Genomic DNA, 27752 nt, shown 5'->3' with positions numbered 1-27752 from the left:
TACTCTGTCCGGTCACGTGGCGGCTGCCTGTCACCTGATTGAACCGATCAGATTTCAGCCGTGGCGTGTTGTCCCTGTGAAGCAGACCAAAGATTGTGAAGGAGTTTCAAATCCATAGCTACACGTAAGTCTGAGTTTAACATTTTATCCTCGCCAACGTTAGTAAGATAACTATTTAGAGTTACTTCCGCTCTTAGTTTGAAAGGTAACGCTGCTTTAGCTCAATAAAAACACAGTTGAGCTGGACAAACGTAAATAAAAACAGATATTATGTCGACCTCTAACTAAAACCTTAAATTCTTCACTTGCAGATGAGAAGCTGTATTAACTGCACCTTGCTTAACGTGGTTAATTGACCAATTTGAGCTAACTGCCTTGTGTTTAACATCATTTTTCATAAGTCCAGTGATGGAGGATTGCACACTGGAAGAACAACTTCTCCTTAATGCTAAAGAGGGCAACTGTCCTCAGGTTCAGAGGCTCCTTCAGTCGAGGATTCACCAAAACAGCTCTCTCAACATCAACTGCAGATGTAAGCTGGTGTGTGGGGGAGGATGCCATCATCCAGCTGCCCTAATGTCACATGTAACTAGAAAATTGCTGATTTTATTTTATTTTTTTTTCTTCTTTTTCTTTCTCTCGCTGTAGCTCGTTCGAAAACCTGCTCGGGATGGACACCTCTTCATTTGGCCTGCAGCTTTGGACACAGAGATGTTGTTGAGGAGTTACTGAAGGTGAGAGCAGTGTATGAGTCGCATCATTACCATGCTTTTTGTGTTCAGGACCTGCAGCCAGAGACATTTTTATATTCACCTAATAAAGAATGCATTTGCAGGCAGGGGCTGATGTGAATTTGCAGAATAACCTGGGTGACACACCTCTGCATAAAGCAGCATATGCTGGACGAAAGGTAAGGATAGAGAGGGGAAAAAGTAGTGCTTCCTTACAAGTCTGTAAAAGCACGGTAAACTGTGGTGTACCTTCTTCTTCTAACCTAATGTCAGCTGGATCAGCTGTCACAGAAACACATAATATATTTTCTCATCTCCCACTGAAGCTTTTGAGTGAAATGTGATGGTCAGGTTTTTTCTTTAATCCCCCCCCACCCCCACCCTTTGGACCCTTAAGGAGATTGTTCTGTTGCTTCTGCGCTATGATGCCTGTGCCAACATAATCAATGGAACTGCTCAAATCCCCAAAGATGTCACAGAGGACGATGAAATCATTACCATGCTTGAGGGTATGAAATCATGGGAGCGTTTTTCTTTTTTCTTTAAATTTTTTTTTTTTTAAACGTCTGATGGCTTCTCATTACTGAAGATCAGCTGCCTTTGTTCTCAAGTACTGATTTGGTTTGTGCAGCTGCAGAGAGGAGAGCGGCAAGGCGGCATGAGGAGAAGCTTCTGGAAGCAGCCAGAGAGGGGGATATATCCACTCTGTCTAAATTGGTTAGTGTCTGACCTTTCAAAGAACTTTTGGCAGAAAATAGTATGCTTTAAGAGCATCTCTCCAAATTTCACACATTTAACAAGTGCCTTGGGGCCTTGCACACACTTCAGTTGTCTCCCAGAGATTGTTGAAATGCACCACCGTTATTACAAATACTCTTTATATGATTCGATATTTGTACAGAGTTCGGGGGGTCTGATGTTCAATCACAAAGTGACAAATCTGAGTCCACAAATAAGATGGCATGTGGCAACTTGCAGTAAAAGCCAGTTCAGGTTTTGTTTTGTTTTTTAAATCTCATTCTGTCTTGCTGTTTTTAAGATTGATCATTTAAATAGTTTTATGCATGTTTCAGATAGATGTATGTAAAAGGTTAACCTCATTTTCCTGCCTGTTGTTTCTGTCATTTCTCTGATTTATATCCCTCAGCTCAATGGGAAAGATGCTCCAGATATCCACTGCAGGGATTCAGTGGGTAATACGCCTTTACACTGTGCAGCCTACAGGGGGCAGAAGCAGTGCGTTATAAAGCTGCTCAAGTGTGGAGCCAACCCTAGTATCAAGAACAACAATGGTATATCACTTATCTTGTTCTCATCATCAGCTCCTATTATTCCGGCTGTTTAATTTGTTCAGTGGTGTTTAAAATGGTTGTTTAAGAATCACACGTTATTTTCTAAGGATGGTAAATACTATAGTCCACCGGTTTTGTTCCAAGGAAGTGTCAAAAGGTGCATAATAATTTGTTTGTATGGCTGATGATTTTGCAGCTCAGACTGCATTGGACCTGGTTTGCACTGATGAACTGAAACAGATTCTAGCAGCCTATAAAAATAAGGTGAGCTCAAATGGCTGGTCTGTAATGTCTCATCCTCTTTGAATGATCAGGATGGGTTCTGCTAAGAACATTCGGCACAGCTGCATTACAAGTATGGTGTCTTAGTCGTGATCCACAAAGGATGATACCTTTTTGGTTACTTGATTAATTAGAGTACTTGAGCTGCCCCTCTTCTTTATATTTTATTTCCAAGGAGCCAGGCTTTCTTGTAATTTTTCTTATAAAGTGGTTTTCAGCAATAGTTCTCCAGGCTTTCTTAATGTTTTGGGGGTTTTTGGGTAATTTGTTTTTTAGATATTTTCTGTTTTTTATAAATACATCTAATCCAAGGGATGAATTGGTGTTGTGTTTACAGATAAACAATAATTTAAGTTATATCTTTAGGCACTTTGTTACTAGCAGCCTGTAACAAAGGGCATCAGTTGATCCCATTTCATTAGTTGGATCTGCAAAACATGTCATAGATAACAGTTTGACAGGCATAAAATAGTATTTTTTTTTTTCGTGCCAGCTGAAAACGTGACATATCAGGGGAGAAAAAATGAGGCGACTAGGCAAGTGCAAGACAAAAGAGAAAATGTCAGGCTAAAAAAAGTTGTCTAAGCGTATATGAACAGTTTCTAAAGGTTATATTCTTAAAACAAATTGGGACCTAGACCTGCCCTTCACTTTTCACTGAAGTCTCATCAGAAGTGGAAAGAAGAAGTTGGAAGGGTGGCTGTCAAGACGTGTGTCTTAATAAAGAGAAACCAGGAGAAAAGGTTGAAGTACGACTAGTTACACAGGAAGTGAACTGAAACTTAAAGGTAACGGGTCTTATGGGCTGATGGATCCAAATTCAAGTTCAAATTGTCATCAGTGTGTACGGAGGAGGTAAAACAACCGGGAGCCTCTGTCATGTTTTGGGGCTGCAATTCAGCCAGTGGTGTTAGAGGTCTTGCAAAAATCGATAGAAGATAGGTACAGAGCAAAATATCGTCAGACTTTGGTCCACCATGCATGAAGTGGAAACGTCTGATTGGCAACATACGTAGATGATGCTCCATTTTGGTTTGTTTTTGATTTTGTTTTTTTAATCTGTCATGGACTGACCTTCCCAGAGTCCAGACCTCAACACTATTTAAGTAGTGTGAGATCATCTTGGCAGAGAATGGAACAAAAGGTCCAAAGAAGAGCTTTGAATGTCCTTCAAGAAGCCTGGAGAACTATTCCTGAAGACTGCTTAAAGAAATAACAGGAAGCTTTCCCAAGAGAGTTCAGAATAAAGTTTGTCATACCAAATATTTATTTTATTTGTATAAACAGTTTTTTCCTTATATCCTGGATTTCTTTTACATTTGCACGTTTCAATGCATTCAATAAATTTCCCCTTTTATTAGCCATGAAATTTGACTCGAGGCTTTTGCGCAGTACTTGTGTCTCGTCATTTTTTTAAAAAAAATTTTTCCACCAAATTTTATCTGGGAAAACTGCAAATCCAACTTGATGAAATTTACTGTGCTCATTCTTGTTTCTCACAGGGTTAAAGAGCCCATCACTGGAAACGTGTTCATAAAACCAAAAGGCACTTTAAAAAAAGAAAAATCTAAAGTCCATCACATTAATCACAGATACTGCAATTCTCTGAACTACATCATATCGGCACTTTCTCTTTTCGTATGTCTTCATGTGTTCACACAGTTATGGTGACTGTAGAGGAAAAAGTCAGCTTTTATTAAGAATAAATACGTCCGTATCTGTATGTCTGATAATGCAGCGTTAATGTGGAGCACCACGTAGTCATGGTGCAATTCTTTTAAAAAGACTGCGCGCTAATGCTGTTAGTATATTAAAAACGAATGATTCACACACAGACTATTCAACGCTGTACACAAGACTGATATTTCGTTTTTCTTAAAGGACATGAGCAGTGTGGTGCAGAAGATTGAAGGACCTCTTTGGAAGGTATCTGGATTTATGTTGTACTATTATTAGGTCAGACCATGTTCAGACTTTGACCTTTACAATTTGATGAAATTGACTTTTTTCACATTACATGACACAGAATATTTGAACTTCTTTTAAAAAAAGACTTATAGAAACCATTTATTCTTTTGTTTTTCTTAACATGCTACACTTTAATTTACAAGAAAAGTCATACCACTCTGGGATAACAATAATAATAATAAAACTTTAAAATTGATAATATTTGTTCTTCCTAAAGTCATTTAAACTAGATATGTAATGATGATGTGTAGTTTTGCTGCGTGGGGTATTTGTTAAATTATTGTTTCTCTGACAGAGCTCACGCTTCCTCGGATGGCGTTCCCACTGGGTTGTAGTTGAGAATGCAACTGTCTCCTGGTACCCTAGACAGTGAGATACTTTTATCAGCCGATTTTATAAAGCTAAACGCTATAGTATGTATATTTATAGTATTATATATTTCACTTTGTGTGAAATGTTGCTTATAATCCACCAATGAAATGTTTTGTTTTTTTAAAAAGAGAGAGGGGATATAAAAATAACTGTTACTGGAGATGACATCGCCTGCGGTTTGCCAATTATACCGTTAATACTTACTTAAAAGTGGTAACTGTTAATGCTGCTTTATCTTTCACTGTGAGTGTGTGTTTGTGTGTGATTTTTCTGCATGCTCTTTCATCATTTTTGTTGTTTTTGTTTTTTTTAGAGCTGATGCACTGGCTGGTGTTAGGAAACAGGGCTGTAAGTCTCTTTCACAAGCCTACTGCATGGTAAGTACTGGAGGTTTAGAGGCGTGTTTTCTATCAATCTATATTACCCCACAGATGCTCAGTAAATACATGTTTCATTTATTTTCAATTTGAAGCATGATGTTGAGTTACATCTATTGCAGCAGTGATTGCAGTGCATTAGTGATTTCTTGTTATTCCAGGTCAAACCATGGGATCACTGCTTCTTCATGCTCAGGTGCTTCGATGACTCTGTGCATTATTTTAAAGTCCCCTCGCAGACAAACGCCGTGGCAACAAGAAAAGTGAGATAAAATCGGTCACCTTCTTTATGGAAGAAACAGTATTATCTGTATGAAAGGACTAATATGGAAATGTTGCCGCCATTTATTCTGTTAGAGATGGCTGGATGCTTTTGAAGAGCATGCATCCTACTGCACTCGCCACGACACTGAAGAGGTGATTATAGATGATGCTGCGGGTGATGTGAGAGTGAGGAACCTTGAACAAGCGCTTCAGGTAAGACCGGGATCAAAAAGTAAGGTGATGATGATCAGATGGTTTATAGCACTATTATATCGAACCCAAAAAGTTGATTCATTTCATATCGACGTAGCATTTTCAAAAATTACATTAACCTGTGAATTGTGATGGATCACGCGCCGGATGAACTTCAGTGTCATTGACCTTTGGGTTTGAGCCATATAGGATTTCAAAACCCTCAGTTTTGTTGAGTTGTACAGAGTTCTAGTGTTAAGTTTCTCTCTTGTCTAAAATTGTTGCAGGCAGCCAGGGCCTTCCAGCAAAAATTGGAGAGTGAAGTGTCAACATTTCTGTCCATGGCGAAGAATGAGGAGAATTATGGTAAGTGCTTCAGACATATCCAGTTATTACTGGGCCGAGATATTTTAGGAGACTATTTTTAGACTTGTTCAAAAATGATTATTCAGTCTGGTAAATGACAGAAAATTATATCATTTGCTGTGGAAAAAGCATGTGTGGCTGGGATACCAGACCTCAATGCAAAATGTAGAATTAAATTTTGTTCTAGAAAATTGCAGCCACTTCATTAGCTACACCTGTTTAACTGCTCATTAGTGAAACTATCTAATCAGCCAATCACATGGCAGGTACTTAGTACATTTGGGCATGTAGACATGGTCAAGATAGCCTTTCTTATTCATCAGAATGGGGAAGAGAGGCGACTTTAAGTCACTTTGTGTGTGACAGGCTGGTTTGTGTATGTTGGAATCTATTGGGATTTTCCCACATAACCGTCTCCAGGGAGAAAGAAAATATCCAGTGAAGAGCACGTCTGTGGGCAGAAATGTTGATACAGTACTGAAGTGAATGGCCAGACTGCTTTGAGCTGACAGGCACACAAATGAACTAAAATAAAAACACATTCCAACTAACTTATGGACAAGTGCATCTCTGAACACAGAGCGCAGTGCAGTTCGCACAGGCTCAACAAAAATGGACAATAGAAGGTAAGAAGATTGTTGCCTGGACTAATGAGTTTTGATTTCTGCTGTAACATTCATACGGTAGGATGAGGCATGAAAGCATGGCTACATCCTGCTTTCTGTAACCTTACCTTAACCTTAGCTAAATTAGACCCCATTTACCATGCTGCCGTAACGTATATAACAGGCTCACACTTCATGACTCATCGTTGCACTTTGTAAACCCTTGCTGGATTTACTTCACTCAATAATCAAAGGTTGAAGCATTGGGATATTTTTACATGCAAAGCCATTCTAAGAAAATTGCCGTCATATACCTACGCCAAGTTCATTGCCCTCCACAAGACCTACAATCTCAGAGCCAGTAGCTGGCTGCAGTTTAAAGTGTCCCTAGCGAGCACGGAGTGAGGAAAGTTTAATCTATCTTTTTTTCCGGCCCGTGATCTTGGAATGATCTGCAGCTCAGGAATCTCTTATCCCTTTAACTACTTTTAAGTAAAAACTGACAGATGTTTTAGTCGCCAACTGTACCTGTAAAATTTAAATGGGTGGAATTTGATTTGGAACTTGTTTTGCACTTTGCAAACTGTGCTGCTTCTCATCTTGGCCAGGACATCCTTGTAAAAGAGATTTTCTCATCTCAATGGATATTTTTTTTTCCTGTTTAAATAAAGATTAAATTCAAATTAAATAACTTGTTCAGGCTGGTGCTGCTGGGCTAATTGTGTGGGGGATATTTTCTTGGCATTCTTTAGGCCTTTTAGTAGTAGTTCAACAGGGTACACATCTTCTGCAATAAATACACATGTACTCAGTTAATTGTGGAAAAAAAACATGCCAGTAATGAAAAATGATGTTTAATTCCTTTTTTTAATATATAATATTGTGTACAGTATAAGCTAATACAGATACATTCATTTTATTTTTTTATAAAGAGTTGACTGGTACACTTCTGCTGAAAGCAAAAGAGACGAGTGAACTTTCCAGTGAAACATGCTCTGCTCTCCATCTGTGCCTTGAACTGCTGTCAAAGCAAGAAGAGGTAAGAGGAGCATATTACTCTTCTTGGGGAGGGCAAGTTGAGACAGTCCATCATCTTTGGATGGATTCTACTGCTTGAAAATCTATTATAGATTATTTAAAATAGTGTAAGAGTTTAATCTAATGCAGTGTAATCTGTGATTCTGATGTATTTTGATTCTGTCAGCTGCATGCAGTCTTCTGTAACCCCTCCACTTGATGTAAATAGAGGGTACTGTTGTAGATTAGCTGCAGCTCACTGAGCATGTATGAATCGTCCTCTCATTCATATACTTTCACCCGCATACTCTTCTCCTATTGGCTGAATAAATTATACTGACTGATTACAAAATCCTTAAATCCCTCCCCCTTACGTTAGCTCCTTCACACCAATCAGGTTTAAAATGTGTGTGTGTGTGTGTGCATATGCAGGCACGTGCGTGTACCAGTCCCTGTCCACTTGTCTTGGTGGCTGTGCTGTGCCCTTGGGGAAGCACCAGGACAGCGTGGTAATCACTGGCACGTCTGTAGGAAGGACGTAGGAAAGATCCGCTTTTATGCTTAGGTCTGCATTCAGCCTGCAGATCAGTGCAGACGCACACACGCAGACACTCTTGGACTCGAATCCACACACTCCCGCTCTAGGGGAAAGGCTGTGCGTTTAGTGAGGGAACCCAAGCGCTTTCATATTCACTGGCTCAGCCGCAGATACATGTATTCACGCTCGCATAGTGTGAATACACTCTCGCACGCACATTTCCATATGCCAGAGCATCCGAGAACGGGAAAAGAAGACACAGCGACAGCACTTTCCTCTCGCATCTACACAGGTAAAACAAAACAAACAGTTGTTGTTGTTGTATAAAATTTACAGCTTTGCCTTTTATTGTGAGCTGAACAACCGGCTGTGTTTGCTGGTTGTTCAAAGCGGCAAAAAGCGTTTTGAAGTTTGGCGCGATTTAATTTGATGTTACTTAGTGTGTTGTTGATTTGAGGGTTGGTCTGAAGCAGTGGCGCCAGCGAGGACTGTTCATCAGTATGCGGAGGTCATTTCTGTGGATTTAATGATCTGTATTTGGAGTGTGAAACTGAGCGTCTTTGAAGTGGCACCGAAATCTACACTGCTCGTTACATCTTTATAATGAGATCATCTTATAAAGGAATTAATTCTGCCAAGTAGGAGCATAGATAGGCATTGATTAAATTGCACTGAGGATGCATTTGATCTGGTAATAGATAAATGGAAGGATTCAAAGCAAAGGTTTGTGGGTTTAACTATTTAATCATTCTTTATGTTGCACCCAAATTATTTCCTTTCTTCATTTAGCAGCTGATTTTAAATTATCACTGTAAAACTACTACTCTGTGCTTACTGTATGATATACACTTAGACTGCCTGAAAACCTTTAATAAGGCAACTGTCTTGTTGACTCGTTCTTGTTAATTAAGCATGCATGAGAACCAATAAAACACAAGGGTGTTTAATATTTTGCTATAAATCCTAAATATAGCAGTATTGCACTGACTAAGAGTAATGTATTCATCCAAATCTGGTACAACTGTCATGCCACTAGGACTTAATCAGGCTTTTTAAATAAGAAAGCCGAGGACGTTCACTGGAATCTCATCAATCAAACATTAAAACGTTCCAATAAAACAAACTGGATTAATTTCTGACAAACGAATGTAATAAGAAGAAAATGTCTTAACAAGCATGGTAAATCTACTGGTGCCACGTTAAGCTAATGCTACTACATGTACAAAATGGATTATATTTTCTACAGTGCTGAGATTGCCCGTGTTAAGCTGTATTAGCTCTAATCCCACATTTCTATTCTCCCACCCCAGATGCTTCTGTTGGTCATACTTGTTTTCTACTGTCCACAGTCCATGGCAGTATTCACATTCTGTTGTAACTGCACACATGTTTGATACTGAATCATGTCACTTAATGGCTCAAAGGGTCTTTCACCAATTAGAGTATTGTCCTTCAGAAGTGTAGATGTGGTCTGACCCATTTCAGCAGGCGCTGCAGAAGTAAAGTATGCTAGTGGAAGTGCCACATCTTTACAGTACATGTAGGGCACACTGTGACTAGGATGTGAGTATATGGCATATAAAGTAAGGAGAATTGTGCTTTTAACAAATGGGTAGAAAGCTTCATGAGGAGGTTTGACGACACTCGCGTACAACAGAGATTTATAGGCCCCACTTTGCTTGGTGTTTGTCAGGCGGCACGATTGCCCCCCTGTCTAGGAAGCGAACAGAGGATTACAGTTTGGAACCACTTAGTGGTGATGTGCTGAAAAGCAGATCTGTCACTTTGTGTTGGTCTGACGTCAGGAATAAGGCATAAAGTACTTTTTTTTTTTTTCTTCTTCTTCTTTAGTCGGTCAGAAAGCCAGTTGACCTTTAAAACTTTGGGGGTTGGTGTGAAGACAGTGTAGCAATTGACCTTTATTTCAGCCATTGCCACATAAGTAACAAACCTCCTGTCGTATCCCAGACAGGAGATTTTTTACTGGCTTTGTTTCAGTAGTGGCTGGTGAGTGGGTATATATATGGATGTATTCAGTGCATTTAGGTATGTAAACATGGTCAAGATGGTCTGCTGGCTTTAGAGTCACCTTTAAAGGTGACTTTAAGTCACTTTGTATGTGTCAGACAGGCTCGTCTGAAGGTTTCAGAAACTGCTGATCTACTGGGATGTTCCCACACAACCGTCTCTATAACAGTAAAATCCAAAAAAGAGAAAATATCCAATGAGCAGCAGTTCTGTGGTCAGACTATCTGAGATATCCAATTCTGGCTCACCTAAATTGGACAATAGTAGATTGGAAAAATGTTTGGTCTGATCAATCTCGAGTTCTCCTATGATGTTTGGGTGCTAGGGTCAGACCTGGGTGTTAACAACATGAAAGCATGAATTCAGTCTACATTGTATCCATGATTCAGGTTGATGGTGGTGATGTAATGGTGTGGGGGGTACACTTTGGGCTGGTTAGTACCAAGTGAGCATCATTTAAAGACTAACTGAGTATTATTACTAACCATGGCCAAGCCTTTCATGAACACAGTGTATTTTTGTTTATTCTGATTTTTGGGACTGAGGTTCCTCATAGCGTTTACTACATCTCTTACTATAAAGGTACTTCCTTTACTCTAGTTGAATGGCTCCTTTGAAGCAGGCTTTCCAAATACAGTTGGATATAGAGTTAATGTTACAGTCCAATGTATAGAGCTATAATAATATTGCCTCTGAGGTTTGCTTTTCTTTAAACAAGAGAGTATATTTCAGCATAGAATAAAATTTTTACCCTTTGGGGTGCTGGCCAAGGAGAAGCATCCCTCCCAGGCTCCAGTAACAGCTACAGCACAGAGCCTCAGCAGGGCTTAAAATAGCACTGTTTGTGCTCAGGCGAGAGGATGCAGTGAGAATGAAAGAGCTGGCTGCGATGGTTACACAAGTGTTCCATTCCTGGATGGGCTCTCACGCCAAGTGCCTGGGACAGGGCGTGTTAACACAGGCTCCTAGACAGGAAGATGAGTCACCTTTAAACTACAGTATATATTTATCAAATATGTTTGATGAAAATAAAATCACAATTCAGCAGACATTCCCATTGCACAAACTTTAAAGAAAAAATATAATGCTAAAGAATTTGCTGTTTTTATGCATTTTTAAATGATGCTGCATTTAAAGTCCTAAATTAGATGAACATGGATTCAGAAACACAGCTGTAATGGAAACGTTAACCTTAAATGTAGGTGCCAGACTTAAAGACTCGCTGCCAGACTTGTTCCCTAGTGCAGAAGAAGGGAGAATATAGAGAGTGCTGAGATCTCAGAGAGGCTCTCTTTGCTAAACCTAGTTATGGATCTGATCAATGAAAAGTATATGGGAATTTTCTATTAGCCAACACAGTAATTAATGGATCTACACCTGCAGCCTGCGGGATTCGTTACTGATCCGACCAGTAATTGCCCAGGACTAGATTAGATTAGATCAGTCCCAATCTCCAAGCTTACAAATGTACAGACTTTGAGGTCTCGGGGCTTTCACACAGTCAAATTGTCAAGTACACGAGACTCTTAAAAACCCTTTTGGTCCTTTACACACACTTTGACAGGCTGAAGCCAAATGTTCGACGTTACTTCTAATGTCTAATTGTTGAAAAATATGTGTGATTCTTTCTAATAATACTGTGTCTGCCTTGCGTTAAACCAGAGGGAACCAGAACAGGAATATAATTGTGCTTCTAATACAAATTACAATAAATTTGACCCAAGCTATCACCTTTTGTTAAATAGTCATTTTCTGATTTGCCAGTGCTGGCATTTCATTAACTGGTGACAGCTTCATCAGATCTTCATCTGACTACAGCAAAATAATAAATGATCTAAAGCTTATAGCTTGTGCAGACTTCTCAGTTGTCTTATTTTTATCCATTTTCCATCACCAACCTCCTGCAAAAGGAGCTTATAAGTGTCTGTCATGTTACCAAGACAAAAAAGGATGTTGAACATGTTGTAGTTCTTATGTTTCTAGAGAAAGTGCATCGGTACAGATCTATAGATGGTCATTATAGATAAGCTGGACTATAACTTGACAGAGGATGATAAATTTGAATAAACAAGGTGTCTTGAAATATACTCATCAGATATTGAATGAATACATAGATCTCCAAATTTAACATTTAACGTGTCACTTTTTTTTGGATTTACATACAGTTTATTGGGATTTGACTGGATTTCAGTGATGCCTTTTTAAACCCTGCAATTTCCATAATAACCCAGCTGGAAGTTGCAGTTCCGGTTGTGCTGACCCAACATTTGGCAATTGGAAACAATCAATGTTCATTACAAATGGCTGGATCATGGTCTTTGGAGTAGGCATGCTATTCAGCAAGTAAGTAAATGTGTCTGGGTTTTCCCTGCCTCTTTTCTGTTAAGTGTATGTGGCTGATTTGATCAGATTCTACCACAAAGGCATCTGAAGCAGTTTATATTTAAGTCTTTGTGTTCAATCATATAATCATTTTATATATGCAGTATAGTAGCTGATGTTTTTGAGAGGATTTTTTGAAAATAATCAAAAAGTCACTAGTTTTCTTCCAATCATCCCTTTAAAGGAAATATTAGACGTCATGAGAATCTGATGTATGACGTAAAATCACTCATCTAAATCTTCTAAATGTTACATTTTTTTTTATTCCTGTTGTTAATCAGACAACATCCTCGCAGGGACTAATACACTCGATCAAAGGGAAACGGGTTAACCACACATACACGATTACAGTCATAAATTGCTACCTAGACATTAAACTAGAGGCATCAGTAGCTGTGTCTTTGTGCGTGTCTGTGTGCTCACCTTGTAACACATCGGGCACTATAAGAGATGACACAGAACTTTTCATCTTTAGTCGAAGATACCGACCTTGCTGTCCAGTCTCAGATTTGCAGTGTGATTTGCAAGCTCCTGTTTCTCAGCTGCCTTCTTCAAGGTGACACTGGACGTTTATCAAACTGGGAAGGCTGTGCTCAGTTTCTTTATTTTGCAATAATTCACTAAACTGAATTTACAAGATGTAAAAGGTGTTACCTGTTTTTAAATAATATGTTGCTGTTAAAGCTTTAGTGTTATTTTTTGTCATTTTGTTAGAGGCTGTGGATATTTGCTGGGTTTTCGACTCCTGTTGGTAGAGCTTGAACATCAGCAGCAGTGGACAATAGGACAGACTAATCTGGGCTGTCACGCAGTGGCCTGGCTCAGGTTCCTTTGAAGGGACACTCAATCCTGGGCTTCGGAGCTCTCTGAGACTATGGTGTTTGGTTCAGCCTGGAAGAAACTAGATCTGTGGGCAGGGTTAAAACAATGACCTGCGATCAAAACCCCAGACAGAGAGTCATGTTTGATTGACATCAAAATATTAATCTGCTTGTTCCACTATGATCATCACATTTTTAAGAGCAATGTTTTTCTGCAATAAAATGTTAAGTTAGTAGCTCTGGGCACGCTCTCTTCGGTCGCTTTTAACCTTCTGTCTGGTTGTCCTGTGTTTGCAGGTGTGGAGCCTGAAAGTAGAGCAGGAAGTGGAGAAGAACAAAGCTCTAACAGAAGCCTTGCAGACTTTGGCAACTGAGAACCACGAGCTCAAGCAATCCTTGAGTAAAAGGCGGAAGTCCTCCAACCTTAGTACTCTCAATGAAGATGACTTCTATGATGCCGTGTCAGGTCAGCGGCCTCTTGGTGGAAGTAATCAATCAATGTGTGTAGTATGTCTTGTTGGTTGGGAGAGATCGAAAATGCAATTGTTATTTTCTACTGCTCTAAAACATGCTTACAATCAAATGGATTTAGAAATGGGGCAGGTCACGTCGCTTTTTGCAGATTTCTTGTTGTAAATTGCATTTTAAAAGAGTTAAATGTTTTTGGTTTTTTTTCTATTCTTCTGCTGAAAAACTCAGTATGCAGAGTACAATATACAGTGTACATTTCAGTACAGTCCTATTTAGCAGACTTTCCTTTTTTGTTAGATTTTGTGTGAGTCATATAACTGAAGGCGTCTGGATTTGGACAGATTTTTCATAATTGAAGCACCTGAGAACTGACATCTTCTGGTAATTTGATTTATACTTAAATACCACTTTTCTACTACCGGTAAGACTTCTTACTACCAGCCTCATTCACTAATTCACACACACGGGTGAGTGTGTGTGTGTGTCTATGCCTATGAATTCTTTCTAAGAGGCGTAGAAAAAATGCCTAAGAATTACAACCATCCATCCTGAGGTCCTTCCCTAAAATTTCCAAGAGGTTTTAGTCTGGGTTGTGAATTCTCCTGAAGCTACTCCAGCATACCCTGTGCTCTGTGCTTTGGGTCATATGGGTCAGATGATATGTGAATTATCATTCTAGTGTCTGTTCAAGGATCTCTCTGCATCCACCTGCATTTATCGATTAGTCAGTTCTTCCTAAGAAGCACTTCCATAAATTAATGTTGCCACCATTCTGGTTTATTTGAGGCATTCAGTGTTTAGTGTTCACCATCACTTAGTGCGTGGAGATCAGTTTTTCTTTCATCAGACTATAAAATCTTTTTCCTCTAAATGCTGTCTCATGGACAGATGGTCATCCTCTAGAATGTGCAGTGGACTATACTGCCCTTCTTGCACTTGTTACTTAATTTAGCTGCACAGATGCCTCTAAAAGATTAAAAGAGAGAGAAACCTGGTGGTTACAAATGTTCTCCTGTGGAAACACAGATCATTAGAAATAATTTTACACACTGCCCCTGATCAATACTGTTCCACAGCGTTATTGCAGAGGTCTGCAGAGAGGTCTTCATGGCTTGGTTTTTGTCCTGATAGGTAGTGTGATTTGAGGCACCTTTTTATATACACGTGTATACTTTTCACAGCTATGTCTGGTCTATTACATTTTTCCATTACAGAAAATAAAATTGCAGACATGTTTAAAGGATAATCAAAACTAACAAGATGCAACTGTGTCACCATGAAGGGCTGAATTTTTAAAGCAACGTTTTCATTCTTTTTGCTTTACTTTTAGCATTCTGAACTGCCACAGAGCAAAGACTGATGAACAAAATTGCAATTTTAGTGCATGTGCACCTCTGTTCATATAGAGCATGCTTATTATGCAGTGTTATATTTGCTTCTCCATCCATGTAGGTGGGTGGATGAGAAATTCTTTCAACACATAAGTCAGAATGCGGTACGTGAACGCACAATAAGCACCAATTTCACTCAAGCGTATTCAGCTTCTCTTATTCGTCTTTGCTTTGTGATTTTTGACAGTAATGTCAGTGACAGTGCTTTCTAGGGGGAGGAGTACCATCCCAGTGAACACAGTGCAAACAAATGTTACAGGAAGCGAATCCTTTGTGCGGCCTCTCATTGGAACACAATCCTCAGGTGGGGTTTTGCATGGCAGCAGGGAGGGGGGAGCTTGGAGAGGAACTCGAGCACAAGTGCTTATTTGCAGATAGTAAACTGTTGAGGCTGGAGGCTTTTTTCTTTTCTTTTTTTTTCATTTCCCGAGCCAGCTACTGGAACCTGTACTTGCAAGCGGTTTGGTATGACCTGGCATCTAACCCTACAGAGTCTGAGTCGGAGCACTCGCTGAGCGGCTTCCTGTCTGTGGCCAGTTACTCCTGCGAAGAGGACGAGGGGAGAGACACCCCCTTTCTCAACACCCTCCGCCGTCCCAGCGCATACAGGGGGCCTTCCGGAATGTCAGGGGAGGGTAACCATGGCAACCAGCCATCCCAGCACAATGGAGTTAAGCACAGGTGAGCTGGGACTTGTTTCAGTTGATGATGTTGTGCTTGTTTACTGGATTAAATGATTGCAAAGAGCGGAAAATACAAAGGCTTCCAAGGCTCAGTGCTCGGCATTCAACTTGTTCACCGTTTGCTGTATGTGAGGCTTTGTTGAAGTTGGTGATAACAGGATTCGGTACGGTGTATGTTTACTTTGCCAAATGATGAAAATTTTGTGGATATGATTTGTTTGGTATCTAATGACAGGCTGCAGACCTCAGTCAGCAAGAGGATAGGTCAGTGGACAGAGCTGGTGTAATGGGATACCAGCTTTCCACCCTAGTCTGTTTTTTCTCATCAGGTGTTTTTTTTTGTTTTTTGTTTTTTTTTTTGCTTGCTCGAGCATCCAGTCCACAGAGAATAGCCTGTTTTTGTTTTTCCTGACAGTTCCAACTCTCCAAGCCAACAGTCGTTTCAGTGCTCAGTGCATCTTGCTGTGTTGTCGTGAAGATTTGACACACTCTCTCATTTCCGTGGATGCTGATTCTGGCTTGGCCTGTCTTCCTCAGTCCAACAAGTGATCCATGAATAATTAAGCATGTGCTGGCTCAGAGTAGAGTTGGAGAAAAGGGCTGCCTGGCTAGCTCTGTGTGCATATGTGTGGGCTCGTATGTGTTGTACATGAAAGATTTATGAGGTGTCTGTTTATTTGAAATTAATTCTGTCATTCAAAGGATGCCCGTCAATGATTGCCTACAGTCTGGTGTGTTTTTCTCTATGTTGAGTCATTTTGCCATTAATTCTTTACAAGATTATTATTACGCTTATTTAACCAGGAGATGGCTTTGAAATCAAAAACTTTTACAAGGGAGAGACCTGGGAAGGAAATAGCTGTAAAAACATCTCAAAAATACAACAAATATAGAATAAAATATAAGCGCTATGACATAATATACAATAAACAAATTGCAATAATATAAAACCTTCGTAGCCTCTCAAGAAAACCATCCACAGGTCTCCACAGTAATTGATACAGGCGTGTTTAAATTGAAGTCTTTCTCTGAATGATTCTATGAAAACACAGTGTTTCAATTATCTGTCAGAACTCCAAATACACCGCCTTAATATATCATTACTACCATGGTGTTGTAGCTGTGTTATCTGTTTGTATATGAAATAATGATTTGAAAACTGAGCACAGTGCCAGCTGTAAGATATTTCTGCTTCAAAGTAGTTAAAGATTCGCTTGTATAGCACGTCACACCTCACTTCCAGGTGGGCTCATGTTTCAGTAACCTCAGCTGACCAGCACAGTATCCCTTAAATGCATTTTTAACTGTATTTTGGAAACAATCAAAGATAGATTTGAGCATTTTCCTCCACATTTAAAGGTAAACATGTTAAATATTTGAAGGAAGAAAGAAGAAATGAAGAAATCCATCCATGCTTTAATAAATCTTGAAGCAGAGGCCAGTGGAACAAAAAATAGGCCAGGAGTATGGTCTGCCATGCATCACTGCTCTGCTCATCCTACAGATGGAGCAAACCCCCACCCCCCACTCCCCGCTCACTGTTTATTTAGCTGAAGTAATGGCTTTTATTTGTGTGTTGGACCAGCACTCTTTTCATTTTTTTTTTTCTTTAAACAAGGACACCATCTGCCTCCAGCTACCATACCTGTAAAAGAGTCCATACTGCAGATGCTGGCAAGATGAACTCAGTGACCAAGAAAACAAAAACAAGCACATACTTTAATCTAATTTGTATCTTAGCTTTCTTATGTGAAGAATGTTTCCAGATAACTGCATATGCAACAAGAAAAATTAAAGGAAAGCGTATTATAGTCAGCGTGTGCACACACACACACACACACACAGCTGTACATGCATTCATGGGTATTGCATGAGGTTGAACGGACTAGCTGAAAGCTTACAGGTGTCGGATAACCCCTTTTCCCAAATGGTGGGTTGAGCTAAGTTGTCTGCTCTGAAGCTTTTAAATAGTGCAGCTTCGTACCCACAGGAGACAGATTTATGTGTTTTTAATGTGCGCTTTACCCAAAACGTGAAAGTTTTAGAATTTAGCTCAGTGCCACATTTTAAAAGAAAAACTGTTTGGAGTGTGGATGAGGCCAGATCATCTAGCATGAAGCCACAGTGTTTGCCTGCTTTGAATTGCACAGCTGAAACAACAAGCGATGTTGTAATTTTCCATATGTTAATAGAGCTGGATCACGTGATACAGGAAATCCTCCCTGTGTTTACCCTTCTTTTTGTTATTCATATTGCTTTCGCACAGAACATCTCTACCGGCTCCCATGTTCTCCAGGAACGACGTGAGCATCTGGAGTATCCTGAAAAAATGCATTGGCATGGTGAGAACACATCACTCTCAGTCCGGTAGATGTTTTGTTTTATTTTCCTCGTTGTGTTTTAATGTAGATATGAGCTTTTGTAATGTAGATTGTTGAATTAGAACCAGGATATGATATGAAAAAATTAGGATTTATGAAAAGCGAGGGCTTTTTTTGTAGTTGCTTTTATGAAAAAAGGCAAAATGTGAGACAGTATAGTGTAAAAGAAGTGTAGAGGTGGGGTTTGATCATCCTCAGTCTAAAATATAATCAGCCTCTCTGTGCAGCACAGAGAGTTCAGTTCATTTTCCCCCCCAAAAGAGCTGAAAGCCCTTGACACTTACCCCTTTTTCAAGGGAGACCTGGCACACCATTACGTGGTTACCAAAATGATAAAATTGGGTATAACAGAAACAGATATAGGATAACAAAAAACAGAGCAAATTGGGACAAACAAAAACAAAAAAAATAGAAAGCTCAGGTTATGAATAGTAGTGCTACACTCTTACGTTAACGAATCATTTTGAGTTTAAACTCTCCCAGGGAGAGCAAAAAACAAAAAGCCTTTTTGTGTTCTGAAGGTTTTCCCATAAACTTGAAGAATGCTTTTCTACAAAGTACTGAAACAAACATAAACACAAGTGCTTTGGTCTCCTTAGGCTTAAGTCTGCTAATAAAGCAAAAACCATATCATGTTTGTCCTAATAGTCTTTTTTTTATCTTCTCTAACTCTTCTTTGCAGGAGTTATCAAAGATTGCCATGCCTGTGGTATTTAATGAGCCTCTGAGCTTCCTCCAGCGGCTAACAGAATACATGGAGCACACCTACCTCATCCACCAGGCGAATGCCACAACAGACTCTATCGAGAGGATGAAGGTACCATTCTGGCCATATATCCTTTCTTCAGTTAAATAAAAACTCCAAAACAGATGCATTTTTAATAGTAGTGATGCATTTAATTATCTGACTGGGATCAAATCACTATCCTCTCATTAAACTGCTGAACTATTATTAAATGAGTGCAGAGAGGCTGTGGCGTCTCGGCACTATCAAAAATTGAGTTAGTTGCCTGTAATTTGATTAACATAAAACAATGTTCGGTGTAGTGTGTTGCAGCATTTGCTGTGTCAGCTGTAGCGTCACAGTGGGAGAGGACTGGGAAGCCCTTCAACCCCCTCTTGGGGGAGACCTATGAGCTAATCAGGTAAGGCAGCAGACTCATCAGTATTAGCGCACCTATACACAAATCAGCTTTTGTTTACTCTACACGTGTATTTTTGTTAATGAGCTTTGTCTTGTATCAAACATACGCCTGCTTGCCATCAGAGACGATTTGGGCTTTAGGTGGATGTCTGAGCAAGTAAGCCATCACCCTCCGGTTAGTGCCTTTCATGCTGAGGGCCTCAAGGAGGATTTTGTCTTTCATGGTTCCATCTACCCCAAACTCAAGTTTTGGGGGAAGAGCATAGAAGCTGAGCCCAAGGGAGTTATCACGCTGGAGTTACCCAAGTGAGCTCACACTGAAGACTGTTTTATAAATCTGTTCTGATGTATTTTAGTAAGGAATTGTTTTTCTCCTTTGCTGAGTGCTTTTTTGTCTCTGTAGATATAACGAAGCATACACCTGGACAAACCCCACCTGTTGCGTCCACAACATTATCGTCGGTCAGCTTTGGATTGAGCAGTATGGCAGCGTGGAAGTGCTCAATCACAAGTAAAATATGTATTGCAGTGTTCTCCGTATCTGTGAAACACATTTGCATGCACAGAGACTTGGATGTAGGAATATATTTTTCCCTTGCTCTGCAGAGGAATGTTGATCTACTTTATAAACCTTAAGCTTATTGATCATGGAAGCAGAACTGGGACAGTCGCATGAGCAGGTTAATTAATGTTTGAAAGCTTCAGCTCGCAGAGGGAGAGTGAAAGAGAATTGGTAAAGAGGCTATCATTTGCTTGCAGAACTGGAGAGAGATGCAGCATGACTTTCAAGCCCTGTGGCCTCTTTGGAAAAGAGCTGCATAAAGTTGAAGGATACATCCTAGATAAAAGGTATCTTCGTGAGTTATTGCTGTTTAGTAATGCCTGTAAGCAGTAAGTCGATTTGTCATAAAGCGTTTCTTTGTGATTTACTTTATAATGTATATTAAAGTGGCGCAGTTTATATTGCACGATGGGAATGTTAGCACTTGGTATTATCTGCACCTAAAGCTGTGATATATTAATATCTCATCTTCTTATGTTTGCAGCAAAAAGAAGCTCTGTGCAATATATGGCAAATGGACTGAATGCCTTTACACAGTAGACCCTGCGACTTTTGATGCCCACAAAAAGACTGAAAAAAAGAATCCAGACGAAAAAAAGGGCAACAAACAGGTACCACGTTTGACTGCTTTCAAAGGCGCCTTTGTTCTGTCTCCGTTGGTTTCCAGAGTTTACGGCACTGGGCTTGTAGGTTTATTTGTTTTTGATGATCCCCCCACCCCTTCATACCTTTTCAATATTTCACCCGGTAAACTGCTGAGGCTACAGCCCATAGTGTTTGTGCTGCACTTTAGAACCAACAAACTCTCCTAGTTCAAATGTGTTAATATTATAAGGTGGATGTAAACACTTATCTCATAAAGCAAAATGTAATTATTGTTGTATTTAGTCTGTGTCACTTTTTCTATACCTTTATCATTAATGACATGGTGCTGGAACTGCTAGCCACCCTGTGAGTGTAGCTGTGCATCGTTACTGTTTAAAGTTCAGTTCACGGTGTTTAACTTGTGTTTATGTACACAGCATTGTCCATTTTGGTTAGCTCACCAATACCTTTTAAATTACTGGTAGTTTCCATTTTGCACAGGTGACTGAACGGCTGCTTCTTCCACCTGTAGAGACTGCCCTCTGGTGGTTTGTGCTTTGCAGTGCACACCACCTCAGTACAGTGTTGTCTGTATGAAAACAAAGAGGAGCATGTGTTTTATAGAGAGCATTGAAAAATCATGCTGGGACTTTACAGTAATCTACATGTAGATTAGATATGTAGTCCCCCATAACTGAGTAAGCTTGAACAAGTAAGGTCATGAGTATTTTTATGAATTCCTACAAGTGCAGTAAAGCAGAACCTACATTTGGTTGATATTTGGCCTTAAAGCGGCTCCATTTGCAGATCCCAGGAAGCGTTCATAACTTACAGTTCTATTTATTTGGTCCATTTCAGCTACTTCATATTGCTGCATGTAATAAATTTAGATCACAGCTCTGTGGGAACCAAGTGGTTGCTGGACTTCTTGATCTTGTCACTGAAGACAGCTCCTAATGACACTGGGTGAACCCTAAGGGAATTTGTCATGGTGCAGAATGATCTCAGGCACGGGCACTCAGGCAATCAGACACTGTGATTTTTATCCATAAGCCAACATTAAATCCCTGCAAATAACATGGTCTGTGACAATGCTTCACTGTTGCCTGCAGACATTCATCATTAAGGGAGCCCTTTAGTGGCCTGCCTTCTGTTGGGGTCATGTCTAGAGCACCTCTTTTTTTGTCTGCAAGTATTGCCTAAAGAGCACATCTGAACAAACTGGACCAGATTGTTCCAGGGTCCCAACATTTTATTCTGCCAGCAGCTGATGGCGCTGCTGAATCTCTCCCAGTTTCACAGGGACACCTTGCTTTCGCTGTTGCACTCAGTTTCTACAATTGTCTGCTTGGGAGAGAAACATCTTATATTTATGATCAAGCTGTCACTTCTACAGCATCTTTGCCTTTTTAATGATGCTTTCACTGTGCAGTTTTTTATCCCAACCCAGCTGTTTCTGTTTCAATTAATGATTTCAGGTCAACCGACATATGTTTTTACATCTAATTCTTCCTGTTACATAGTACTTGTTTTGCAGAATCTGTCGACTGTGTTGTATTTTAGTCAGTTTAACAACGTGGAAGTTTCCTCGTGGATTGAACCTATTATAACTGTCAAAAACTAAAAGAAAGTGTAAAACATCAGAAGTACTTGTGTGTCTCTGCTCTGTACTGTATATATCTCTCTCTCTGGCCTTAGACCAGTGTCGATGAGGAGCCTGAAGAGACGCCTCCACCTGATACTGAGACTGTGCAGGTCATCCCAGGCAGTGAACTCATCTGGAAAATAACGCCACGTCCGGAAAACTCATCCAAGGTACAAAAGGAAATAAACGTGACATCGGTCAGATCAGTTTTGAATATTTTGCTTTAAGTTTCTTTCTTGTGTGTATGCGGGTGTTGCAGTTCTACGCATTTTCGACATTCGCCATGCAGCTAAACGAGCTAGACAAGCGCATGGAGGGCGTCATACCTCCCACAGACAGTCGCCTCAGACCAGATATTTGCGCCATGGAGAAGGGAGACATAGGTACAGTGCGTGATCTTGATTTCCTATGCTGAGCCCGCTGAATGTAATCTGTGGTGGTATTCAGTTTTCTGTATCCACGGCTGTTAGATCTGGCAAGTGCTGAGAAGAAGAGACTTGAGGAAAAACAGAGGATGGCCCGGAAGAATCGCACCAAATCAACAGAGGAATGGAAAGTGAGGTTGGTCAATGAGAAATGAAATTTAAATCGATTGTGGGTGGGCATTGACTGATTGCCTCCATGTTGTCTTCTGCTATTAACTATGCATTTAACTTATTATAATTGAAAAGGAACGCTGCACTTGGCCCAAGGTTTGCTGCGCTTTTTCTGAGTGTTATTTTTCTCTCATGTGAAGTGCTGCACTACACTACACCACACTCTTCAGGACGAAATGCACAAATGCATGTTTTTGTTGCTCTTGGTCTGTCTGTGTGTGTTTTCAGACTATGTCACATAAAAAGTCTGGTGTTTAATACTGTTCAGCTTTTTAACCTCCTAGGACCTGCCGTCCACATATGTGGACATCACATTTTGGGTTATTTAGACCAAAATACTCAATTTTGCTCTACATGGGCCTGATATCCAATTACGAGGACATACTGCTACTGTTCTATCGAAATTTTAAATGAATATGCTCATATGTGGATCTCATTTTTTTAGAAACAAAAATCAGGTATAAAATAAAAAAATCTGGTAATTCTTTGTTTTTTACATTCATCGGGCTCCAATATGGCCAAATATCAAAGAGAGATTAAAAATGCATGCTGTGGAAGAGTTCGGGTCTTAGGAGGTTAAAGTTGTACACCGTGGATGGAGCCTTGCCTTCAATTTGTCTTTGCTTAGTGTGTGTGTGCGTGTGTGTGTGTGTGCGTGTGTGTGTTATGTGTGTCATTCTCTTATGTATTTATTTAATCCTTTTGTTATTTCCAAGTGCTGTGCTCATACTAAATCTTCTCACTGTTCAGGTGGTTTCAACAAGGACCCAACCCACACAACAAAGCTCAGGACTGGCTTTACTTGAAAGGCTACTGGGACAGGAATTACTCTCAGCTGCCTGACATTTACTAATAAGTTAAAAAAAACAAGGCAAAACTACATACTGTACAGATTTCTCACCTTTGGACTTCATCTGCTATACTGGGGGTCATAAGCAACTATGTAATAGAGTATAGAACAACAGCTAATGTGTTGGTGTTCGGTTTGAACCCAGAGACATATAATCCTCAGTAGGTCTGTGTGAGTAATAAAGCACAATACTTTCTTTCACTTATTTATTATTTATTGTGGTTCTTCTTGACCACTTGAGATACCGGCATGTTCTAAAAAAAAAATCTAGAATGTATTTTTAGAAATGTTTCATGTTGGATAGACCGAGTGTTTAAATAGCAGGCTGAGCTCTACTGTCCGTAGTTTTTCCGTAATTCACATTTGGTCATGAAAACATTTTCCTCATTAGCTTCAGCATCGAGAGGAGTGACGATTCTTAAAATCACCTTTGGCTACGATTGACACTTGTGCATACATACTGTTATGCAGTGCGAAGTATTAAAATAGGTCATTTTGGTATATCGGCCTCTGTTTTCACTTCCTGTTATGAATGTGTTACAAATTTGCCTAATTTGTAGACCTCTACAGTCAAGTGAAACTGTGTGTGTAGCTATATCTAACAGTGTATAAGAAAGATGGCCAGAAATATGACAGTAAGACTTGTTTGAATATCTGATGAAATAAACCCTATACTACGTACTGTATAGATGTGTATAGCAATTAACAGCATTGCGTAAGTCTACCTGGTTCTGTAAACATAACTTTTTTTTCTTAACTATACTAAAGCAGGGACATTGGTTCTTCAATTATAGATTAGTGTGTGAGTGTGTTTGTGTAAAAGTCTTGATATAGATTAGAATAACTGGTGATCGTCTTAGTACTATGTGCATTGATATAACTGAAATCCAACTATCTCAAACGCATGTGCATCACTACAACTATGCAAGCCTTACCTCCTTTACAGTTAAGCACTGAATATTCATTTCTCATGTAACAATAGCTGCTACATGTATACACTTTAGATGTGTTATCACTGTTTGGTTATTTAAACAGAATTTCTATGTTGCTAAATAAAAGCTTAATGTAAACTCGACGTTGTGGTTTTGTGGGTTTTTGCGGTTAAAAAAAAAAAAAAAAAAAGAAATTCCTGTGTACATGGTTATGGTCATGAATGTTACATTTGCTATGACTGAATCAAACAATCTGATTACCCAGAAGTTATCTTCTGTGGTGGCTGTAGCACAGCAGGTCATCTGAGAACTGGAAGGCTGGTACTTTGATTCCTGGCTGCTCCAGTCTATGTACCAAAGTGTCCTTAAGCAAGATACTGAACTCTGAGTTGCTCTTTCATTACTCTAAATTTTGTTTGGCATGTTTCCATTTGACAGCTGAAACAAACGTTGATCTTTTTAGCAAAAAGATGCCCATCTAAATATGTTTAGAGGGGCAGAAGACACACCATCACCAAAATCAGGACCATGAAACCTAGTATAAAGGGGGAATCATGGTTTAGCATTGCTTTGCTACCTTGGGTACAAGACACCCTGTCATCAAGGAACAATGAATTAAAACAGGTAATAAGTATTAGCCCTGTTACAGGCTGGTGACCTGTCCAGGATGTACACTGCCTGTGCGCCTGTGACAGCTGGGATAGACCCAAGCTCCCCTGTTACCTTGAATTTAATAACCAGAAGAAGATGGATGTAATAACAATATAATAGCAGTAGTTCATAGATGAAGCTCGGAAGTTCTGTAATACAGGATAAAAAAAAAAAAAAAGTTAACACAAAACAAGAAAACGGTAAGGGGAAAAAAAAAAGTCCAATTTCCATGATCTGAAGGCATCTGAAGCAGTTTGAGGAGGAATGATAAAAGATTCCTCATCATTGTCTGTGCCTCATAAGCCACTACAGGAAAGGCTTAATGCCCCTCGTGATTACTTTGATCACTAAAGAAGTACAAATTCTGTTGGTGAAGAAATGTATTTGTCACCTTTAAGCTATGACACTTAAACAGTCGACGAAAACAGATATTCAGTTTTACAATGTTGTTTTTATTATAACAAATATACAGGAAAAACTTTGCAGCAGAAAGGAGCGTTGTGCATTTAAGCCGCTCAAAGTGGCACATTTATTAAAACCTTTATGTGAGACATATTTACACTGATAAAAACGACTGCTTAAAAAGGGGCTGTGCTTTTAAAAAAACAAAAACAAAAGATTAATACACTGCCTATAGATTAGCTTTACAAATGTCAAAGTCAACAACCAACACTGAAGTGGAAATATTGGCTTCTTAAAGACATTTTCAGAGTCATTTCTTGTAATTGCTTTGATGCTTAATACTTGATATGTGCCTTTACACAATCTGAAGAAACATTTCCTCCATGTAAGCAATAATGCCTAAGATCTTACAAAACAAATCTACGGGTTTTCATTCAATTTAACAGACATCTAGTTTTAAAACAAACCCTGAAGACAAAAACAAACAGTGTATTGTGCCGTACAGTAACAGATCGATAACACCTCTTGTACCTGTTTTCTTGTGAAATATTCATGTTTGTGTTCTAAATGATGCACTGGGCTCAGAATCTTATAAGTAAAAAGAAATTATTTTAAAGTGAAAATATCCATACTCATTATTGTGGCTTTTTCAAAGACATTTATTTCAGATTAAAGTTCAAGGCTGGGCGGAGGCCGTCATAGAGGCGAAAGCTGAATGAATACGAACGTGGAGTCGGTTCTCAAAGTCATAGCCAGCGTAGTCCTCCTGCACAGAAAACAAAATGAATTTTATTTTGTTCGTGCTCTGCCCTCTAACAACCTCTGCAGTCAACACAGACAGATCAATGAACATGCTGACCAATCAGGTAAGAAAAACAGAGAGCCCAGTGCCCAGTGCTCCTCTTAGACACCGTGTGTCTGCCCAGACATGCAGAGATGGCTGTTATGGCTTCTGTGCTCATTCAGTGTCAGCTACCAATCAACTAACAAAGTTAATGCTAATGCAAGCAAGATACTTACAACACTGCTCTGCAGGGCGAGACTGCATCAGGCATTCAGACCATTTAATTCCGTTGTTTTCATTCAAATTCTTTTCTTTTCATTCCAATTCCATTGTTTTCATTCAAATTCCGTTGTTTTCATTCAAATGCTGTTTTCATTCTAATTCCGTCGTTTTCATTCAAATTCCATTGTTTTGATTCAAATTCTATTCATTTCATTCTAATTCCATTCTTTTCATTCTAATTGCATTGTTTGTTCTCAAATTCCATTGTTTTGATTCAAATTCTATTCATTTCATTCTAATTCAATTCTTTTCATTGAAATTCCGTTGTTTTCATTCAAATTCTGTTTACATGTTGTTTTCATTCAAATTCCGTCGTTTTCATTTTAATACCGTTGTTTTCATTCTAATTCTGTTGTTTGTTTTAAACTTCCATTGTTTTCATTCTAATTCCATTATTTTGATTCAAATTCTGGTCTGTTCATTCAAATTCCGTTGTTTTCATTCAAACTGTTCTTGTTTTCATTCTAATTCCGTTGTTTTCATTCAATCCTTGTTTTCATTCAAATTCGTTGTTTTCATTCTATTCTGTTTTCATTCTAATTGTTGTTTTATTCAAATTCCTTTGTTTTCATTCAAATTCTTTTTTCATTCAATTCCATTGTTTTCATTCAAATTCCGTTGTTTTCATTCAAATCTGTTTTCATTCTAATTCCGTGTTTTCATTCAAATTCCATTGTTTTGATTCAAATTCTATTCATTTCATTCTAATTCCATTCTTTTCATTCAATTGCTTGTTTGTTCTCAAATTCCATTGTTTTCATTCAAATTCTATTCATTTCATTCTAATTCAATTCTTTTCATTCGAAATTCTCGTTGTTTTCATTCAAATTCTGTTGTTTTCATTCAAATTCCGTCGTTTTCATTCTTAATCCGTTGTTTTCATTCTAATTCTGTTGTTTGTTTTAAACTTCCATTGTTTTCATTCTAATTCCATTATTTTGATTCAAATTCTGGTCTGTTCATTCAAATTCTGTTGTTTTCATTCACCTTTGTTTTATTCAATTCCATTGTTTTCATTCAAATTCTGTTGTTTTCATTCAAATTCATTGTTTTCATTTCAAATTCCTGTTTTCATTCAAATTCCTTGTTTTATTCAAATGCTGTTGTTTTCATTCTAATTTACTCTTTTTATTCAAATTCTATTGTTTGTTTTAGAAT

At 39.0% G+C, this 27752-nt stretch overlaps 2 protein-coding genes across 6 annotated transcripts in view; one reads left to right on the top strand and one right to left on the bottom strand.

Moving 5' to 3' along the window:
* Position 1: 1 nt before the first annotated feature.
* LOC102302269 (oxysterol-binding protein-related protein 1) lies at positions 2–24618 on the top strand. Of its 3 annotated transcripts, none has more exons than XM_005912714.2 (29): positions 2–124; positions 402–532; positions 649–734; positions 836–910; positions 1129–1240; positions 1363–1448; positions 1879–2023; positions 2220–2287; positions 4187–4231; positions 4569–4642; positions 4959–5022; positions 5184–5285; positions 5380–5499; positions 5766–5844; positions 7382–7488; positions 13533–13701; positions 15589–15778; positions 18047–18122; positions 18844–18978; positions 19209–19306; positions 19429–19611; positions 19709–19816; positions 20065–20154; positions 20352–20478; positions 22151–22267; positions 22357–22480; positions 22568–22658; positions 22769–22789; positions 23444–24618. In XM_005912714.2, exons 2-29 carry the CDS (start codon positions 409–411, stop codon positions 23544–23546), a joined length of 2919 nt encoding a protein of 972 aa, XP_005912776.1. In that variant the 5' UTR covers positions 2–124; positions 402–408; the 3' UTR covers positions 23547–24618. The 3 variants fall into 3 exon arrangements, with proteins under 3 accessions (XP_005912776.1, XP_005912777.1, XP_042075225.1); XM_042219291.1 differs by having other exon boundaries at positions 17–124; positions 407–532; XM_005912715.3 differs by lacking the exon at positions 22769–22789.
* Positions 24619–25557: 939 nt separating this feature from the next.
* The window catches only part of LOC102304195 (tetratricopeptide repeat protein 39C), a 21705-nt gene continuing 19510 nt past the window's right edge, over positions 25558–27752 (bottom strand). For all 3 annotated transcript variants that reach the window (XM_005912722.3, XM_014332663.2, XM_042219295.1), the window contains one exon: positions 25558–26294. In XM_005912722.3, coding sequence (XP_005912784.1) covers positions 26205–26294 — 90 coding nt within the window. In that variant the 3' untranslated portion in view covers positions 25558–26204. The remainder of the gene's footprint in view (positions 26295–27752) is intronic.

This window comes from Haplochromis burtoni, unplaced genomic scaffold (genome assembly GCF_018398535.1).
Source record: "Haplochromis burtoni strain Fernald_Lab_line unplaced genomic scaffold, NCSU_Asbu1 Contig_3, whole genome shotgun sequence".
NCBI lineage: Eukaryota > Metazoa > Chordata > Actinopteri > Cichliformes > Cichlidae > Haplochromis > Haplochromis burtoni.
Note: the sequence above shows the minus strand (reverse complement) of the source record. Positions and strands in the feature narration are given on the sequence as shown.